This window comes from Cucurbita maxima, unplaced genomic scaffold (genome assembly GCF_002738345.1).
Source record: "Cucurbita maxima cultivar Rimu unplaced genomic scaffold, Cmax_1.0 Cma_Scf00048, whole genome shotgun sequence".
Lineage (NCBI taxonomy): Eukaryota > Viridiplantae > Streptophyta > Magnoliopsida > Cucurbitales > Cucurbitaceae > Cucurbita > Cucurbita maxima.
In genome coordinates this window covers 55,724-74,663 of record NW_019272064.1, presented here as the reverse complement: position 1 = coordinate 74,663, position 18,940 = coordinate 55,724, and the positions used below count along the sequence as shown (strand labels likewise).

Sequence of the window (18,940 nt, the reverse complement as noted above, 5' to 3'; positions counted from 1 at the left end):
TTCTCCTCTCCAAGCAATGTGGGACCTCACAATCCACCCTCCTTAGCACCCAGCATCTTCGCTGGCACATCGCCCGATGTCTGACTTTGATACCATTTGTAACAGCCAAACTCACCGCTAGCCAAACTCACCGCTAGCATATATTATTCGCTTTGGCCCATTACGTATTGTCGTCAGCCTCACGATTTTAAAACGTGTTTGCTAGAGAGAAGTTCCCACACCTTTATAAGAAATGTTTCGTTCTCTTTTCCAACCAATGTGGGACCTCACATCATCAAAGCCTATATGTGAAAGATTGGGTAAAACATATACATAAGTCGAGTTTAGGATAAAACAAATTGCACGTGCATATGTCTGAGCAAATTAGGGTGGATTTGGGTGATGGATATTTATGAACCAACACAAGAAAAGTGAGATGAAGCAAATGACAAATAGAGGGAAGCTTGGTTTTGATGGACAAAGACTTGTTTGGTGAAGTAGCCAAAGAGAGAAAGAAAGAGGGAAAACAACAAACAAGGACTGCTAAACAATGATGAAATCTCCCACTTTAGAGGGAAAACAACATCAAACCAACTCCTAAAAATCCTTACAAATTGGGTAGAAATGTGGCAGATGATGGCCCCATTGTGTTTGTTGAGAAGTGGATTTTGTTGGTGGAAGCTATCAACTAGGCAACCCGACATGCCACGCAAACTAACTAATAAGCAACGATTCAAAATCATATATGGGCAGTCCAGTGTCGGTATAGACTCAGAGAACTATTATGGTTGACGACGACATGTCTCGCTAACTAAACTAATAGGCGAAGATTCAAAATCATACATTTGCACTCTAGTCTCGTATAGACTCTAAGAATTATTATGGTTCACGATAACATGTCGCGCTAATTAAACTAATGGGCGACGATTCAAAATCATATATTCGCACTCTAGTGTCGGTATAGACTTAGAGAACTATTATGGTTAACGACGACATGCCACGCTAACTAAACTAATAGGCGACGATTCAAAATCATACATTCGCTAGTGTCGGTATAGACTCGGAGAACTATTATGGTTCACGATGACACACCACAAACTAATAAGCGACGATTCAAAATCATATATTCGCACTCTAGTATTAGTATAGACTCAAAGAACTATTATGGTTCAAGATGACATGTCACGCTAACTAAACTAATAGGCGACAATTCAAAATCATATATTCACACTCTAGTGTCAGTATAGACTCGAGACAACTATTTTCGCTTTTAGCGTTCCTTCATAGATCTAATACGTAGATCAAAGGTATTGAGCTAGTAGAAAGCGAGCACTCCAATCAAAGTTGAAGTTGATGATACAAAGCAATGATTTTCACTAAATGTTGAACAAGTTCAACATTGAATGGGAATGAACCCAAGAGTTCTTGAATAAACTTCAAAATTTCACAAACAGAGACGCATAGAGAATCATTGCAAGAAGCCTACAAATTTCATATATAAAAAATAGGACATCCTATATACAAAAGAAACGCTCACTTCTTAAGTTTGTAGAGAACCATAAACACCAATACAACAGCACAAACATTATGCAAATAATCGATATACACCGCGCTGCCTCGTATTAGATTTTCGAAAACTGATTGAGAAGAAATTATAGTACAAAATAATCTGACCTCTTGGAAGAACTGGCTTCTTTCTTGCAGCAATAAGGTTCATCTCTTTCTTGCTTCCATGTCCTCTATATACCAGCATGCTTCATTGGAAGTTTACTCGGCACGTCTAAGCTAGAAGGCTGGTTATCTTTCTCTCGCACGGATCGAAGCTCCTGGAAAAAAAAAAAAAAAGATTCACTCTCTTATTTGAACACGTTCTGGAATAGTGATTGATGTCTGAGAACATCAGGCTTGCAATAGTATGATAGAATATCATTCATATTCCACCAGTACACAACTAACCTACATAAATTGACAATTGAAACCATCATATTCTCCCTTAAGATAACTTTCTGGACTGTATACAGAAAGGTCTAGCTAAATAACTCGTCACTGAATCGATTAGATTTTACACGAGCCGATAACTTATTCAGATACTTAAAGCATTATCTTCTTTGGGTTTATTGGAACTTTGGAAATGAGGGGTTAGATAGAACAGCTGATGTAGATGAACTAGGATGACAATCAGCACATCTTAAGTCAAATAATTTAAAGAGTATAGGTGGACAACAGTGCTTACCGAACGATAAGGAAAGTCGTCTGCCTCTATCATATGAACAATTTGCCCCATCTTTGGCCTTTTATTGGCATCCAAGTCGATGCAGCGTAGACAAACAAGCAACATTCGCTTTAGAGTTCTTGGAGGGGGTGGAATCTCAATCAACGGATCGACAACCTCTTCGCCACGCCGAATTGCCACCATTCCTTTAAACCAGTCCACCAAGTTCATCTGCAAACACAGTCACCAAATGCCTAAACAAGATAAAAACCTATTTTCTCTAGCACACAGGAATCATCGTAAATTAAATTGGAAAACTTAATTAGGTATGAAACATGGGAGAAACTTCGCTTAACATGGTGCTGAGAGCAAGCGTAATGGTCTTACCTCTCCTGGGGGCCTGGAATAGTCAATTGGACTTCGGCCAGTAATTATCTCCATAAGTAGAACTCCGAAACTATATACATCGCTCCCCTCGTTAAGCATGCCTGTACTTGCATACTCAGGTGAAACATATCTACAGCACAACAAAGTACCTCAGCAAACCAGAATGACTGAAGTTGCAAAACTGGATAGAATGTAGTAACATAGAAACATACCCAAAGGTCCCCATAACACGAGTAGTTACGTAGCTCGCTTCAGGTTGTAAGAGCTTCGCAAGTCCAAAATCAGACACTTTCGCATTCCATTTTCTATCTAAGAGAATGTTGCTAGATTTTATATCACGGTGCACAACTTTCGGTTCTAAACCCTCATGCAAATACGCCAAACTGTTATTGAAATGAGTCAATCAGCAACAAAAAACACAACCAAAACATATTTACAATCAACTTCCAATACGACCAGATGTTCTATGTCAATGTAAAACAATTTACCCCTTTGCTGTTCCAAGGGCAATTTTCATCCTAATATCCCATGTTAGAGGGCTAACAGGCCCCACATCACCATGTAACCATTGCTCCAAGTTGCCATTATCAACAAATTCATACACAAGCATCCTAAAATGGCCACAAAATCCCAGATGTTAAGTTTATTTTATTGGACTCACGTGTTAACTTTTGAAGGAATTCAAAAAACAATGTACCTCTGTGTTCCTTCTGCACAATAACCCATCAGACCCACCAAGTTCTTGTGCCTTACTTTTCCAATGGCCTCTACTTCAACCTGGAACTCTTTCTCTGCCTGACCCCTGTAAGAAAATTATGAAAACAGTGAAGGGTACGTTTGGTAGCCAATTTGCATTCTATTTTCTGCTATTCGATTCATTGTCTGGGGATGTTTTTAGAACTGTTCTCGATTCTGTTATCCAAATAGTGCAAATTATGAAAAACATTATATTAAAAAAAAGATCATACAAATATAGCATGATTTCATGCTATAAACTCAATTCATTTTTAATAAACTAAAGTATGTATTATATAATATTATAAAATAACAATTACACAAAATTTTAAACATAAACATAATCATAAGGGATAGTTTATATTCAGCCTAATGTTTAGTGGTAATGTGAGATCCCACATTGGTTTGAAAAGGGAACGAAACATTCCTTATAAGGGTGTGGAAACCTTTCCCTAATAGACGCGTTTTAAAACCATGAGGTTGACGGCGATACGGGCTAAAGCGAACAATATCTGCTAGATGTGGATTTAGGTGTTATAGGTAACTACTACGACTAGTTTTATGGTTTAAATTGGGATTCAATTCGTGAATCTATTACCGAACACATATGTAAAACATGAAATGCAACTTTGTTTTCATTGAATCACATTATGCAAATTTTTGTTTCTAGATTGCCTACCAGACCGGCCCTAAGACATTAACTTAAAATATAGCAAGCACCATCAAGTAGGCCATATTAGTTTCTGAGAGAGAATCTACCCATAACCAGGAAGAAAAAGAAAAGAAAAAGTAACGATCACAAGCGATATGGTGAAGTTGTGTGATTTGAAATAGAAAAATTTGCTGATAATTCATGAGAATTCACCAATGCAGTAAAGAACAAAGTGACAAAGGAAGCCCACTACCGACATAGTACCAATAAGTTCGGATCCAAGTTTCTTCAGTCAAAGCAAGAATTTCATGGGGAAATTAAAAAATGGAAGAAAAATGAAGACTAAAGCATGAACACAGCAGCAGAACAGGGAATTTAATAAACAAAACAGAGTGATATTCAACACAGTTTTCCCTGAAAACAAGATACAATAAACAAATATGAAATGGTTGAATCTTTGTAATCCACTATCCACCCACCAAGATGGCAATAAACAATTGAGAAGTACAAAAATGACGTGCAATTCTTCATTTTCGAGTAAATTATAGAGCGAATAATTGCCAAATACAATGCAGAGTTTCTCTGAAATGGCTTACAGCGAATGTCGTTGATTCACTTACTTGTTGTTAAGAAGATTCTTCACGGCGACGACGGAGCCGTCCGGCGAAACGCCTCTGTACACGATGCCGTAGCCTCCTTCTCCAATAACATTCTCTTCCAGAAACCCATTGGTGGCAATTTCGAGTTCCTTCAAGGTGTACCACCGTCCCCACCCTAAGTTCTGATCCTCCACCGGCACATCGCTTCGACCGCCGCCGGACACGTCGCTCTCTTGACTCTTCTTACCTACTCCAGTCTCGAACTCAGTTTCCTTCTTATTCTCAACCCTAATGACTTCCCCTTTCTCGCAATCCACACTCCGATCGGACTCATTGATCTCGGCGATCTCCTTGGAGAACAATGGAATTAATCCGGAACTATGCTTCACCCGCATTTTGTGCTTCCTCGAGTCCCTATTTTTACGGATACAGAGGAAGATCAGAGCAGACGCTGCAATCACACATGCAGTAATTATGCCGATCGCGGCGTAGACTTTCAAGTTGGATAGTGAACTCTCGGAAGAACTGGAGGAAGATTCGTCGGAGGGATGAATCTGGGTCGAATTGCTACCGGAAACCGCCATTGTTCCCGGCGAAACGAGGTGAAATGAGAACAAGCAGCAGAAGAGAAGATGGAACGTGGGTTGTTGAGAAAAATATGAAAATTTGCAGGAAAAATGAATTTGGAGAAGAAGAAGAAGAAGAAGGGAGTTGAAAGATTGTGAAATGAGGATTCAACGGATATGAAGATCAAAAAGAAAAAAGAAAAAAAAAAAAAAAAAAAAAAAAAAAAAAAAAAAAAAAAAAAAAAAAAAAAAAAAAAAAAAGTGACAGAGGAGAAGGCTAAAAGAGAAGGAACGTTGTTGAGTTTTGGGGTACGAGAAAGTGAATTATTACGGAATTGCCACTGAATAGCGACGGTGGCAACGGCCACAAGGAGGGCTATGGGACCTGAATTGACCACCCTATTAAGCGTGACCAAGCGTGACTAAGTATTACTAACTTCTTTTTAAAACGTTGCTGTTAGAAAGAGGTTGTCACACTTTTATAAATAATATTTCGTTCTTCTTTCTAACCGATGTGGGATCTCACAATCCACTTCCTTGGAAGCCCAACATCCTCACACGTATTCGTTCTTTTCTCTAATCGATGTGGTACACCCACAAAATCCACTTCCCTTCAAGGACGACCGTCCTTATTAATACATCGCCTCATGTTTGCTCCCTTCGGTACTCAGCCTCCTCGCTAGCAGATATTATGTTCTTTGGGCTTTTCCTTTCGAACTTTTCCTCAAAATTTTCGAAACGAGTCTACTAGAAAGAAGTTTCTGCATTTTTAAGGTGATTCGTTATTCTCCCCAACCGATATAAGATCTCACTTAAAATTAAACAAAAACTTAAAAAATTTATAGAATTATTAAACATTTTTTATTATTTTTGATGAGTCTGATTAAAATAATTATTTAATAAGTTAAAATTTTGTAAAACTACAATTAAAAAATAATTATTTTGTTTTATTTTTTCAAGGAAGATAAATGAATTTTTAATTGAATAAAAAAATAAATAAAAAACAAATGTATGTAGAATTTTTGCCTATCTTAAACTTTTATAAAAATATAATAATAATAATAATGATTGTTCCCAAAATGCCCATCACAAAAATATATTCCCTATGGTATAAAGTAAAGATGCTAATGATGTTACCTATGGTTGGATTTTCAAAAATAAAGCATAATCTTATGATTCTCTTTTATTATAATTACAGTTATTCATCCTAAAAATTTGCTTCATTATTTTTATTTTTTTAACGGTTTAAAAAAAAGTTATTTTAATAAAAAAAATATAAAATTTAATTAATCGGGACAATCTAAATAATAAAATCATTGTCACCCAATTAATAAAAGAAATTTAATCAATAATATTGTAATAATAAAATTATATAAATAATTTTGTAGTTATTATTAATCAACTTTATCTTATAAATAAAGGTTGACTATTATTATAGATTCGTTGACTTTGTGAGGCAAGATGGAGAATAATTTGTGGGGCAAGGGCACATTTAATTTTGAGGTAATTTAAGAATTTGTTAAAATTTATATATAACTAACTTATTTGGTAGCATTATTGTTACTCCATTTAAATCACATCAAAACATTATTTTATATATATATTTCTCATATTTCTTTAGATTAATTTATAATTTAGATATTTTAAGCCAAACGTAATTTCAATGTGACGTGTTATATTTAAGTACGGTAGAGGTCAAACATCGTTTTGACTTTTAAGTATGGTACATTCAATATATTTTTTTTACTTTTAATTTTAAAAATAAAAAAATAAAAAAATAAAAAAATAAAAAAATAAAAGTGGATCGCATTAGAGTATGTTTTTTTTTTATTTTTTAGTATATTATCTAGTGAACATAGTAAACGCTCAAAATAAGAAATAAGTTTTTCTGAACGTTCTAGTGGCACTCATTTAAAAAAAAAAAAAAAAAAAATCATNCCAAATGGAAAATGACTAAAAAATAGTTCAAGAACCAAACTATTTCATAGTTTTTTTTTTTTTTTTTTTTTTTTTACATAATATGTGTGTCTAATGTCACGATCGTACATTTTTAACCGTGCAGTGTCGTGATCTTAACACGCTTAAGACAATTTTTAAGAGAAATCGAAGCTCAAAGTCATTGTCCTCAATGACTTTCTCGATGACACAATCTGTCATGGATTGTGACATCTAACTTAGTAGTTTTGAAAAATAATGCAATAAAACGAGATGTTTTTTTTTCAAACGCACCCGATTTTCTCTTTTACCTAATTCCTTTATGAAACTCACCTACTGTATTATTTAATAATAATAATAATAATAATTTGGGGTTAAATAAATAAAATATTGGTTAATGTTCCATTAATGAGCCAAATTTGGTAAGACCTAGTTAATAATAAGATTTGTTGTTTATTTGGTCTACTAATTATTTGTCGTCATGTCGATTCTATCTGATTCTTCCTAACATCGATTTTTTACCTCATGCCGTCAGTTTACTTTAACCTCATTTTCGACTTTTTAAACTATTCTTGATCCCGACCTTAATGTTAACGGATTCCATTAAGCAGCATTACATTTACACCCTTTTCAAAACATAATAATAATAATCATAATATTTTTGTTTTATACTTAAGCCTTTAGTCCAACATTAAAAAATGACTGTATATATATAAAATTTAACTAAACTATATATATATATATATATATAAAAAAAATTTTAATTTTATTAAATTTGATATAAATTTGAATTTTACCTGTAAATGTCTAATTTTTTTAGAAAAAATATAAAAAATTAGGATCACATGGGTGAATTAAAATTTTGGCTAATATATATATATATATATATTATATTTTTAAAAAATGAAATTATTTTAAATGTTCGAAAAAAATCTAAAATTCAAATTCGAAACGCGACTTTGAAAATGCCGTTGGAAATGGTTAAAAATTACGGAAAGAATTACCGAAAATCGATAAAAAGAAAAAGAATTAAAAAAAAAAAAGAACCCGATAATTATGTTTTGGGTGTGGTTGGTCGGGCCCAAAGCACTAGGCTACGGCTTCCCACAAAACCACATCATGTCAATTAAATCCCTTTTTTTTAATATAAAAAAAATGTTTAAAATATATTTTTTTATTTATGAACTTTTTGTGAAAATAATAATTTTATCCTTTTTTATATAACGATTTAGTTTCTTTACTTCAAAATTTGTAACTTCTTTTACTGCCGTAAAAAAATCTTTCGTGTTGTTTGATGTTTTTTTTTTTTTTTTAGTTCAACAATATGTATGATTAGGAATACGAATCGTAGGAGTACCCAAGTAAACCGAAAATTGAAATCGAATCCGGTTGAATCAAACCTAACGGCATACCATGACATATTCATCTAGAGCATAACTGTAACACGACCAACTCGTTAATACCAATGCAAATCTCGTCTATGTGGATAGTTCACTATGGTTAGCTGACAACCCTTTAATAGTCATCACAATGTATATGATAACATAATCAAAAGGAGAGGACATCGTGCCTCTGTTTGTTGCATGATGTTATGTGGTCTTTTTCCTCGCAAGACAAGTTCGCTATTAGAGATAGGTTAGCTAACCTCTAATAGAACTCTCGTATTAACTTATTTAGGTGGGTCATAATCTTAAAATTACGATCAGGGTACTATAGTGTGTATAACGAAGTATAAACATGCTAAATTACATTAACAATCAACAAGTCCATAAAAACCGAGTAACCAAATAGAAATGTGCAGCTGATAGAGTCCCTCAAACAAAAGTCCATTTACAATCCAGTCACTACCTATAGCATCTCGAATCCTTTAAATTCAATAAAAATTTATATTATGCATAAATAATAAGGCAAAGTTGATGAAATTAGAACGAACCGATTAAGGTATTTCTGTGCTTTTATCCATTTAACGAGTCATAAAACGTCAAAATTGATAAAGTAATTAATTAATTAACTTAATGTTACGAGAATGCCCTTCCCCTTTTCCCTTATTTCCTCTCTCTTTTTTCTAATTCCCCTTTTTAATTCTTCTTTTTTTCTTTTTCTTTTTCTTTTTCTTTTTCTTTTTTCTATTTTCCTTTATTTCCTTTTATTTTTTATTTTTTCCTTTTCCTCTCTTTAATATATATATCATTTTCCAAATTCCCTTCTCAATTTCTCAAAAGAAAAATAAATAAATAAGTAAATAATAGTTTTTTTTTTACATTATTTCATCATCAATTATTTAATATATGGATGACGTGGCTTAAAATGTATGTATTAATATATTAATATAAATATGAATGGGAGTATCACTTAAACCTACTTAACTAATTAAATATTTATTCTAAATATCAAATATTTAAATTTAAACTAATTATTTGAGCGTGTTTTTAAAATTTTAAAAATAATTTAAAGAACTTTTTAATATATATATATATTACACCAAATTATTTATTTTTAGATTAAAATATTAAAAAAAAAAACCAATCTTTTCAATATAAAAATTTTCATTAAACAATATTTATCAAATGAAACGAGAAAAGTGCTTATTTTGTTCATTCTACCAAATAATATATTTTTTATATATAAAAAATATTTCTTTTTAATTATTGGATACAATGGTTGTGTAGAATTTTAATTTTCCAGCATATTATAAATTACATGAATTTTTTAAAACAAAATTATTAATTAAATACTCTAAGGCAACCTTATGAGCTCACCACCAACTTGGACATTTGAAGATGGGCTTGGCCCATTAGATTCCATGTTTCCATTCAGCCCAACTCATCCAGTGGGTTCGGCCCATTAACTCACATCATTTTTAAACATTTAAAAAAATAAAATTAATTAAATCAATATTAGATGTGGTAACTTTCAATTTAAATTACAATGAAAATATCAATTTTTACCATTTATTTAAATTTACCAATACCCGTATGAATAATTCAAATCGACCCACGAGTAAATTATGCAAGTATGGTGAAAAAAATTGGTAAAAATTATTAATTACTACTTACACCGAAAAACGGTCATTCACGAGATAACCAAGCTCGATTTGGAACAATCTTTTATCAAGCGTTTTTTTAGAAAAGTGGAGACAAAACATAACTAGAAAGATGTTTGCTCGAGTTGAATAAACGGAGCATGTGGAAGTCGTTTAATAAAAAATAAAAATAAAAAAGCTTAGTAAAAAAATTAATTACACTAAAATTTTATTTTTATGGAAAAATAATTTAAAGGTAATTTAGAAATTAAAAAATATTCAATTTAAGGTCAAATCAGTTGCTATTTTTAATATTATATGTTTTTGTTGATAAGATTGGATTGGATACGGTTACCATTTATGGAGCATCTGTGATTCTATTCTGTATCATATCATTAAAAAAAGGAAAATAAATAAATAAATAAGACACATAAATAAATAATGATTTGTTGGTCTGATGCTTATCTGGATCACTGCATCCAGATATTTTATAATAATAATAAAAAAAAGTGAAAATATATATATATATTTTTTATTACAGCCTGAAATTAAAATAAATAATTAAACTTTGATTTTTTTATATTTTTTAATATTTAATGAGCTTTTTTATTATGATTTATGAACTTTAAATTTTTATTGTGGCCCGATATTCGAGTTTATTAAACACGCTGCACGGGAGGTCAGATGTTTAAATAAACATAATATTAGGATATTACGAACTCATTAGACATGCTACATAGGTCGAAGGTTCAAATAAATATAATATTATAACTCTATGGGTTTATTGAACACGTTGCACGGAAGGTCTAAGGTTCAAATAAACACGATATTAGGAGATTACGAGCTCATTAGACATGCTACATAGGTCGAAGGTTCAAATAAATACTATATTATAACTTTATGGGTTTATTATATACACTGCACGAGAGGTCGGAGGTTCAAATAAACACGATATTAGGAGATTATGAGCATAGGTCGAAGGTTCAAATATATACAGTATTATATTTTTATGGGTTTATTAAACACGCTACACGAGAGGTCGGAGGTTCAAATAAACACAATATTAGGAGATTATGAGCTCATTAGACATGCTACATAGGTCGAAGGTTCAAATAAATACTGTTCTATAACTTTATGGGTTTATTAAACACGTTGCACGGGAGGTCATAGGTCAAATAAACACAATATTAGGATATTACGAGCTCATTAGACGTGCTATAGAGATTGGAGGTTCAAATAAACACAACAGGACTTTATGAGCTCATTAGACATGTTGCATCAACGGAGGTTAGAGGTTCAAATAAACAGAACACTTTATGGGCTCATTTGACACACTGCATTGGCCGAAGGTTCAAATGAACACAACACTTTATGAGCTCATCAGACATACTAGATTGATAGAGGTCGAAGGTTCAAACAAACACAATATTATAATCATATGAGCTCATTAGACTAGCTACATCAACTAAGGTCGGAGGTTCAAATAGACACAACATTATAGTTATACGAGCCCTTTAGACACGCTGCATTGACAGGAGTCGGAGGTTCAAATAGAAATAACAGTAGTCGGAGGTTCAAATAGACACAACAGTATAATTATATGAGCTCTTTAGACACGCTGCATCGACTCAGGTATAGGGTTCGAGTAAGCACGATAGTGTTATTATAGGAGCTCTTTAGACTTGATAAAAAAGAATTAAATAAAAAAACAAAAACAAAAAAGAAAATCGAAAACAAATTTGGATATAAATCCCCCAAAAGGGATCAAAGACTGCGGTGAGTTTCCAATTTCCCATTTTTTCCTTTCAAGGTTCAATGGAAGGACCAAATCTAGAACGATCTCCAATTCTTTCTCAGGTGATGCATTCTTCATCTTCCTTTCTTTGCAGTTGATTTTGCAGCGTTGATTCCGCAAGCAAACTGTAAAATCCACCGGCGATTTGCTTGGAAATGACCGTCGGATCTTCGAGGAAGAGGCAGTACGTTCAACACTCTGCCTCCACCAGCCGTCACTCCTCTGTTCTTGCCGCCGCCGTCGCCGCCGCCGACTGTTTTCCTTTATCAGATAAGTCCTCAACCGAAGTCTTGAAAAAGCCCCATACTCTCCCTCGTACTTCATCATTCTCCTCCATCGCCGCCTTCAACGACGCCTCTACTGCTGATATTGTCCTCCGTCTATATTTGGAGGTTGCTCCTTTTGATTCGTCTGGTTCCGAGTCTCCGGCGTCCTCCGATGTCCAGATTTATCTTCATTCGTGTGTTATTCGCCGATCGAAGTACTTTTCTGCTCTATTGTCGGACCGATGGCAGCCTAAGAAGGACAATGATTCAGATCCTTTGAGGTTGAGTTTCAGTGTTCCAGCAGCACAGGGCTCAATGGATAGTCATTTGGCTGTTCTTGAGCTTCTTTATGTTGATGATATGTCGGACTCCATTGATAGCACGAAGGCTGCGTTGGATCTCCTCCCTGTTGCGCTTAAATTTCTTTTTGAGGATTGTGTGAAGTCCTGTGTTCGATTTCTGGAGGCCGTGCCGTGGACCGATGAGGAGGAAAAGAGAGTGATGGGATTGATTCCATTTCTGCAGGAGGAAGAATCGAGGGAGCTTCTTGCTAGGGTTTCGCCGGGCCGAAATGATTCTTGCGACGAAATGTTGCAAGGACTGATTTTGGCTGCTATTCATAATTATCCCAATATGGCTTTCGTGAAGGCATTCGTGGCGAAGCTTTTGAAGGATTTTTCATCAAGGGAGTCCGCGAAGAGAGTGCTGAAGAGGGCATTCGAGATGAGCTTGAAGGTCGTGAAAGAGTCTTTGGAGGAATATTCAAGCCCAAATTTTAGAGGAGATCATAACGAGACGGAGGCCATTCAAAGGCTCAATTTGCACACTGCAATGACAAATGCTAAGCATTTGTCGTGGGTGGTTGAGAGGATGATAGAATTGAGGGTGGCTGATGTTGCTGTGGATGCATGGAGTGAACAGGCTTCTTTCACTGCGGATTTACAACGAGCATTTCGAGACGATGGGTGGAGGGGCATTGTGCCGGGGTTTCCTTCAGTTCTTTTGCGATGTACCTCCAAGCTTGCCAATGCGGTTGCTGCTGGTAGCATTTTGGCCACCAAACAGGTACTAATCACTTTGCACGAGTAAAATGCTTTTGTTTTAAGTTGAGTTTTTTTTTGCATTCATGTGCTGTCTGTGTGATTTTTGAAAGATGTCAGTTCTATTTTGGTGTTAATCTGATTGTCTGAATACATTGTGGGTAGGATTTTGTTTTCATATTTTGGAATTGCAATTGAAGCTGACAGATCAAATTTTCGTTGTCTGAAGCTTGTCTGTTGATGATGTAGAGCATATCTTGTGCTCTTAGCTCTTTTCTATAGGTTTCTTTGGAGTCTTTTTATGATTCTTTATCTAGTTCTTGTTTTATCTTTGAGTCTTGTGAAGTTCTTGTACTTTAGTCTTTAGTTTACGTTATGGTTACTTTTATTTATACTCACTTACCCAATTGGTCATTTTAAGTTGGGATTAGTTCTGTCTTTGGCTGGTTTGTGGCATTTAAAGCTGGTAGGATGGTACCTAGGCTGTCTTTTGGAAATTGATTGAATCAATATTCAGATTTGTGTTCTGAATCACGCCAGTTAAATTATTCAACTATTGGACCCACCATTTTTTTCTTTTACTAACTTTTTGTGTGAGATCCCACATTGGTTGGAGAGAAGAACGGAGTCTTCTTTATAAGGGTAAGGGTGTATAAACCTCTCTTAGGAAAAGCTCAAAGAGGACAATATCTGCTAGTGGTGAACTTGGGTTGTTACAAATGATATTAGAGTTAGACACCGAGTGGTTTGCCAGCAAAGACACTGGGCCTGAAGGGGGTGGACATCGGGCAATGTGCTAGCGAGGACATTGGGCCTCGAAGGCGGGTGGATTGTGAGATCCCACATTGATTGGAGAGAGGAACGATCGCTAGCGAGGATGTCGGACTTTGAAAGGGGGTGGATTGTGAGATCTCACATCAGTTGGAGAGGGAAACGAAACAATCTTTATAAGAGTGTACAAACCTCTCCCTAGTAATCGTGTTTTAGAGGAAGCCTGAAAGGAAAAAAAAAAAAAAAACAATATCTAATAGCCGTAGGTTTGGGTTATTACGTTTTGTGTTAAGCTAAGTTATTAACCACAAAAAAAAATTCAACGGACATAGATTTGATTTTTGTAAATATTAGTTGATTCATTATGTTCTCTCTTTGGTTTAATTAGAAGATGGGCTCTTATTCAAACCTCTGTTCCTTGTTAGTATGAAGATTTCTTTACTTTTGTTCCATGTTGGGTTGCTTTGCCTTGTCTTCGATGACGATCCATTGTAAAACGGTTGATAGAAGTAGAGTTTTATCGACCCAAGTAACCACTGTTGGGACATTTTTACTTGATTAGAAAACTGATTCGGGTTGGAATTCCATTCTAACTAAGGATTCTTGTGGCTCCTGGTTCTCCGATTACAACTTCTCAGGTTAGGAAGAAGTTCGTTAAGCATTGGCTTCCGGTTCTGCTCGTCTGCAAAGACCATTCACCCTTACTTTCCAGCAACAAGAACCTGTGTATAGAGCTGGAGGAAACATTCCTGAGAATCATTTCCACACTTCCCTTGTCAGATGCACAGGAGTTGTTGCAGCAGTGTCTTAGCTTCATCAGAAACGTCGACGATTGCCCTCACCTGTTCAAAGCGTTTAACACCTGGTTCCGACGTGCAACACACCCGCCCCAGCTCGAGAAACTTTGATCGAAAAAGGAACTGTGAGGTGATTTCTTCCCATCTCATCACTTTTGTGTATATACGAAGTGGAAATTAAAAGCTTGTATATAAACCCCAGAAAGATTTCCTCCTGCAACAGAAGTGGAAACTTTTTGTTCTCTTTCTTTTTAGTGATGTAATTAGTAGTTAAGAAGCTGATAATTATGTAGATTGTTTGGCGAGCATCTTTATCTCCTCGTTTGAGCATGTATAAATCATCTTGGGCAATAATTTCAGAACAGAGTTCTCCAATATTGTTATTTGTTACTACCATGGATTGTTACCTGTTCACTGCAGTGATACGTAACAAAATCTTACCGTGTTGGATAGAGAGGCGGGGGAGGTACATGTACATTTACCTACCCGATCTAAGTGAGGGTATATTGAAAAACCTCATCTATGCCTATACCTTCACTAAAAAAGAGAAGGGTAAATAGTGATTTTCCCTTTTGGTTTTTTGAACAAACTCAACTTGTACTGTATCGTTGTTCCAATAATCGTCCTTACAAAAATGTCGAGATATTTGTGATTTGGTTTTTGGTTAAACATGAGATGGATTTCTAACTTTCTATATATTTATTTATATTAGACTAAATTGTGAAAATAACATGAATTGTCTTCAAAACACTTAAATTGTACAACAATGATTTAAAACGACACAACAATCATAATTTCAACTCAAAGACAACGTTTCTTAGATTACAATATTCGTTTAACATTCTAACAGGTGAGCATATAGTTTGTAAATATTTACAAGACGTCAAGGGTAATATTGTAGTTTAATGTGTTTTTTGTAATATAGCCTTTATACCTTCAAGTCTCATAAATTGGTGGCGTTGTGTTAACTCTGCAGGTAGATCTTACAGGCTTTAAAGTCATCTTTGTCTATTTTAGAAGAAGATAAAAACAGAGTTCATTGGTTTCTACATTGCGTTGAGGCCATAAGATATCAATAAAGACCCTTCACTTTCAATGTTTTGTATGTCAACTAATCAATAATCCCTCTCTATCAGTAGAGTCTAAGACTATCAATAACAAACATCATAAGCGTAAAATCTCAAACAAATATGACAGACAGATACGATAAATTCGAACATCAAAACTAACTTACTAAAAAAAAAACAAAAACGACCAAATTGATCAAACTAACTAAAACAGCCAGAACATTTTCAGGTGTAAAAACAAACCAACTGATGCTGAACATCGAACATCGAACATCGAACCAACTGATACTGATTGGTCAAACGAATCAAAGTTCAAAATTTTCATTTCATTGGTTTTCTTTGTTAACATTTATCTTTACTTGCACCCTTACATCTAGCAACTAATTTCCATCTAATCCATTGCATGGGAAAAACTATTCAATGAGGTCATCTTGCAAACACTTCCTATCCTACTAGCCAAATTCCATCTTGCAGCTACTTCCCTCTCACAATTTACATATGAGCGTAAGATCCCACATTGGTTGGAGAGGAAAACGAAGCATTCCTTGCAAGATGTGGAAACCTCTCCCTAGTAGACACATTTTAAAAACCTTGAGGAGAAGCTTAAAAGGAAAAGCCTAAAGAGGACAATATCTGCTAGCGGTGGGCTTGAGCTGTTACAAGTATGCAGCCTCATGCCTATTAGAAATTTGAAAAAAACCCATTACACGGTTTTCAATAGGGATGGGGCGAAGTCTCTCTCTAACTTGGACTTATCTAATTCCAAATCCAAGTAGGCTCCGAAACAGATATTCATTGATAATGTTAGAAAAAAACAACTGAAAGAATAGATCCATCTATCTTTGGCTAAGATCCTTCTATTCTAATCTTAGAACCCTATATATCCTAATCTAATGAACGTTAATAGATAAAGAATGCCTGAAAAACGATAATCTAACCAGTTACAACAGAATTATGAAGCTTCAATTCAGCATAATGTAGTAAAAGTATTGAACATCAGCCCAAGACCCCATACTTAGAGAATAGAGAAAATTAATTGCATGGTATTGAACAAAGTCAAGAGCAACAAAGAGACGCCTAACGAAAATCCAATCTCTCAGGGTTGTGGTCAGAGGCTCAAAACAATAGCTCTCTGCATATCCAGAAAATGTGGCCGCATTGCATTATACAATGATCAAAACTAAAAAACAGTTGTCTAAATGATTCTTTCATGTGATAAAGGTATCTTGCAAAGATGAGTTGAAAAGATGAAAAACCTTGCAAGTGATAAGGAAGGTCGTTTCAGCTACCAGTCACTAAGCTGTTTTAGCAATTACAATTTATCTTCACCGACTGTTATGTCACAAAGGCGTAGCAAATCCTAAAAGAGAAGGTAAAACAATGAAGTTAGGAAATGAATTTGATATGATATACAAGAGACATATGGTTGATCATTCAAGATGAAAGTTATGAAGTATCATTTCTTCATTGCAATTCATAGACCGAAGTGTACATACACAAAAGATGCAATCTTAGCCAGTAACCAATGGGTCATTTGGTAACAATTTTGTTTTGCATTTTTCACTTTTTATAGAATAAAATCTTTTTTCGGTGCTTCTTATGTTCTTGGTTTTTGAAATTTGGCAAACATTTGGAAAGGATTTTATATGTAAAAAACTAAATAAAGCAGCTGGAAAGCTATCTTATTTTTCAAAAATAACAAAAATTCGAAAACAAAATCCTTCTCAGACCCGGATGTACTTAGAACGGAATGGAGTCCAAGAAAAAAGGCGTTCAGAGTTCAAGGAAATCAAACTGAAAGCACATTACATGTTATACAGATGTAGGAAGTTTATTTCCCAACTTATTTTACTTCGTTTACCTCAAATATGGAAGTTGAGAGATAAGTTTGGGAAATAGAATCAATTTTAGAGGAGCTTCAACTAAACTTTTGCAGTGTATCGAGAATCAAACAGATAGTAAGAAGATTGGATGCAATAACAAAGCAAAAACCAAATCATATGAACAAAAAACCTCTCCCTACGCAGATTATACTCACGTTTATAAGGGAAACGCAATTAAAGAAATGAAAAAGAAAAGAAAAGAAAACAACCTTCAGAAAGCCAGCTCCAGCAATGCGAGTCGACGGCAATTTTGGACTTAAGCCGAGCTGAGGCGACGGCGCTGTGGAGTGGCATCAGAGAGTCCACAGAAGCCAAAGATGGAGCAATCCTGAAGAAAAACAAAGGAAGAACAGTGAAATTGGAAGCAAATCATGTATATTCAGGATCCAAAAAGCCAAAAACACTAGGAATTAATAAAGATCGCAAAGAAATTCCGGCACGTAAACGACTGATTGAAATTACAAAATTTGAAGCGGAAGTACCTGGAAACGGAAATGAATCCCCTGGAGGAAGAAGAAACAGGCACTGGTTTTAGGGTTACATGAGCCAGTGTTCTGGTACGGCCGGCCATAGACCTCGAACCCCCCGCCGCCGCCGCTAGAAGTGATCGGCAAACGGAAGCCATTTCTGATCTTCAAATGGAGGCTTCGACACAGGCGCGGGTTTGGAACTAGCTTTATAGTGGGCATCTTCCTGCCTTTTCGTTTCAAGATATTTCAAGTAAAATTTTAATTATTTAATAAGTAATCAAAATTGTAATAATTTTATATTTAATAGAGTTATTTATAAATTTATTTTTCAAAATTACATTAAAATCTATCTAATTAAAATATAAAATTCAATTTTATGTTTAAATATATGAATTTTGAAAATTAAATCATATTATATAATGAGATAAATGTGGGAATTTTTTACTTTTTATTTTATTTTTCTAATTTATTAATTATTTTTAATTAAAAAATAAATTAATGTCAGCATAACTCAACCATAATTAAAAATTTAATAAATAGAAATAAAATTACCACAAAAAAATGAAACAGAGACCAAAAAAATTCAAAATTTAATGATAAAAATATAAAATAAATTTGAAATCTAAATAGTAAATAGAAATAAAATTCAAAATTTAAGGGTAAAAAGGTAATTCAAAACTTAAAATTATAATAAAACCTCTGCAAATCCGGGCAAGAATAAAAATTTATGGGCCAGTTTGGGCCGGTAAGGGCGCTATATTTGG

At 34.3% G+C, this 18,940-nt stretch overlaps 3 protein-coding genes across 3 annotated transcripts; 1 reads left to right on the top strand and 2 right to left on the bottom strand.

Annotated features, from left to right (window-relative positions):
- Window positions 1-1,446: 1,446 nt before the first annotated feature.
- Window positions 1,447-5,336, bottom strand: LOC111470997 (probable receptor-like serine/threonine-protein kinase At4g34500). Its single transcript, XM_023116669.1, has 7 exons — window positions 4,586-5,336; window positions 3,276-3,380; window positions 3,067-3,189; window positions 2,791-2,961; window positions 2,579-2,708; window positions 2,213-2,422; window positions 1,447-1,805 (listed from the first exon to the last, which is right to left on the bottom strand). The coding sequence occupies exons 1-7, from the start codon at window positions 5,146-5,148 to the stop codon at window positions 1,719-1,721; spliced, it is 1,389 nt and encodes a 462-aa protein (XP_022972437.1). The 5' UTR covers window positions 5,149-5,336; the 3' UTR covers window positions 1,447-1,718.
- Window positions 5,337-11,847: 6,511 nt separating this feature from the next.
- Window positions 11,848-15,133, top strand: LOC111471069 (BTB/POZ domain-containing protein At3g05675-like). Its single transcript, XM_023116756.1, has 2 exons — window positions 11,848-13,213; window positions 14,598-15,133. The coding sequence occupies exons 1-2, from the start codon at window positions 12,038-12,040 to the stop codon at window positions 14,865-14,867; spliced, it is 1,446 nt and encodes a 481-aa protein (XP_022972524.1). The 5' UTR covers window positions 11,848-12,037; the 3' UTR covers window positions 14,868-15,133.
- A 1,705-nt stretch (window positions 15,134-16,838) lies between these two features.
- Window positions 16,839-18,398, bottom strand: LOC111471072 (protein NUCLEAR FUSION DEFECTIVE 6, chloroplastic/mitochondrial). The gene is made up of 3 exons (XM_023116758.1): window positions 18,189-18,398; window positions 17,916-18,034; window positions 16,839-17,183 (listed from the first exon to the last, which is right to left on the bottom strand). The coding sequence occupies exons 1-3, from the start codon at window positions 18,329-18,331 to the stop codon at window positions 17,164-17,166; spliced, it is 282 nt and encodes a 93-aa protein (XP_022972526.1). The 5' UTR covers window positions 18,332-18,398; the 3' UTR covers window positions 16,839-17,163.
- Between the last annotated feature and the right edge of the window lie 542 nt (window positions 18,399-18,940).

Bases quoted from the DNA above. Each gene is read 5' to 3' on its own strand.
- LOC111471072 (XM_023116758.1), bottom strand. From the start codon at position 18,331: ATGGCTTCCGTTTGCCGATCACTTCTAGCGGCGGCGGCGGGGGGTTCG. The intron at 18,035-18,188 runs GTACTTCCGCTT...GTTTTTCTTCAG, and splicing joins GGATTCATTTCCGTTTCCAG to GATTGCTCCATCTTTGGCTT. The intron at 17,184-17,915 runs GTTGTTTTCTTT...CTTCTCTTTTAG, and splicing joins CTGGAGCTGGCTTTCTGAAG to GATTTGCTACGCCTTTGTGA.
- LOC111471069 (XM_023116756.1), top strand. From the start codon at position 12,038: ATGACCGTCGGATCTTCGAGGAAGAGGCAGTACGTTCAACACTCTGCC. The intron at 13,214-14,597 runs GTACTAATCACT...ACAACTTCTCAG, and splicing joins GCATTTTGGCCACCAAACAG to GTTAGGAAGAAGTTCGTTAA.
- LOC111470997 (XM_023116669.1), bottom strand. From the start codon at position 5,148: ATGGCGGTTTCCGGTAGCAATTCGACCCAGATTCATCCCTCCGACGAA. The intron at 2,962-3,066 runs GTAAATTGTTTT...TTTCAATAACAG, and splicing joins GCCCTTGGAACAGCAAAGGG to TTTGGCGTATTTGCATGAGG. The intron at 2,423-2,578 runs GTAAGACCATTA...CTGTGTTTGCAG, and splicing joins ATTCCAGGCCCCCAGGAGAG to ATGAACTTGGTGGACTGGTT.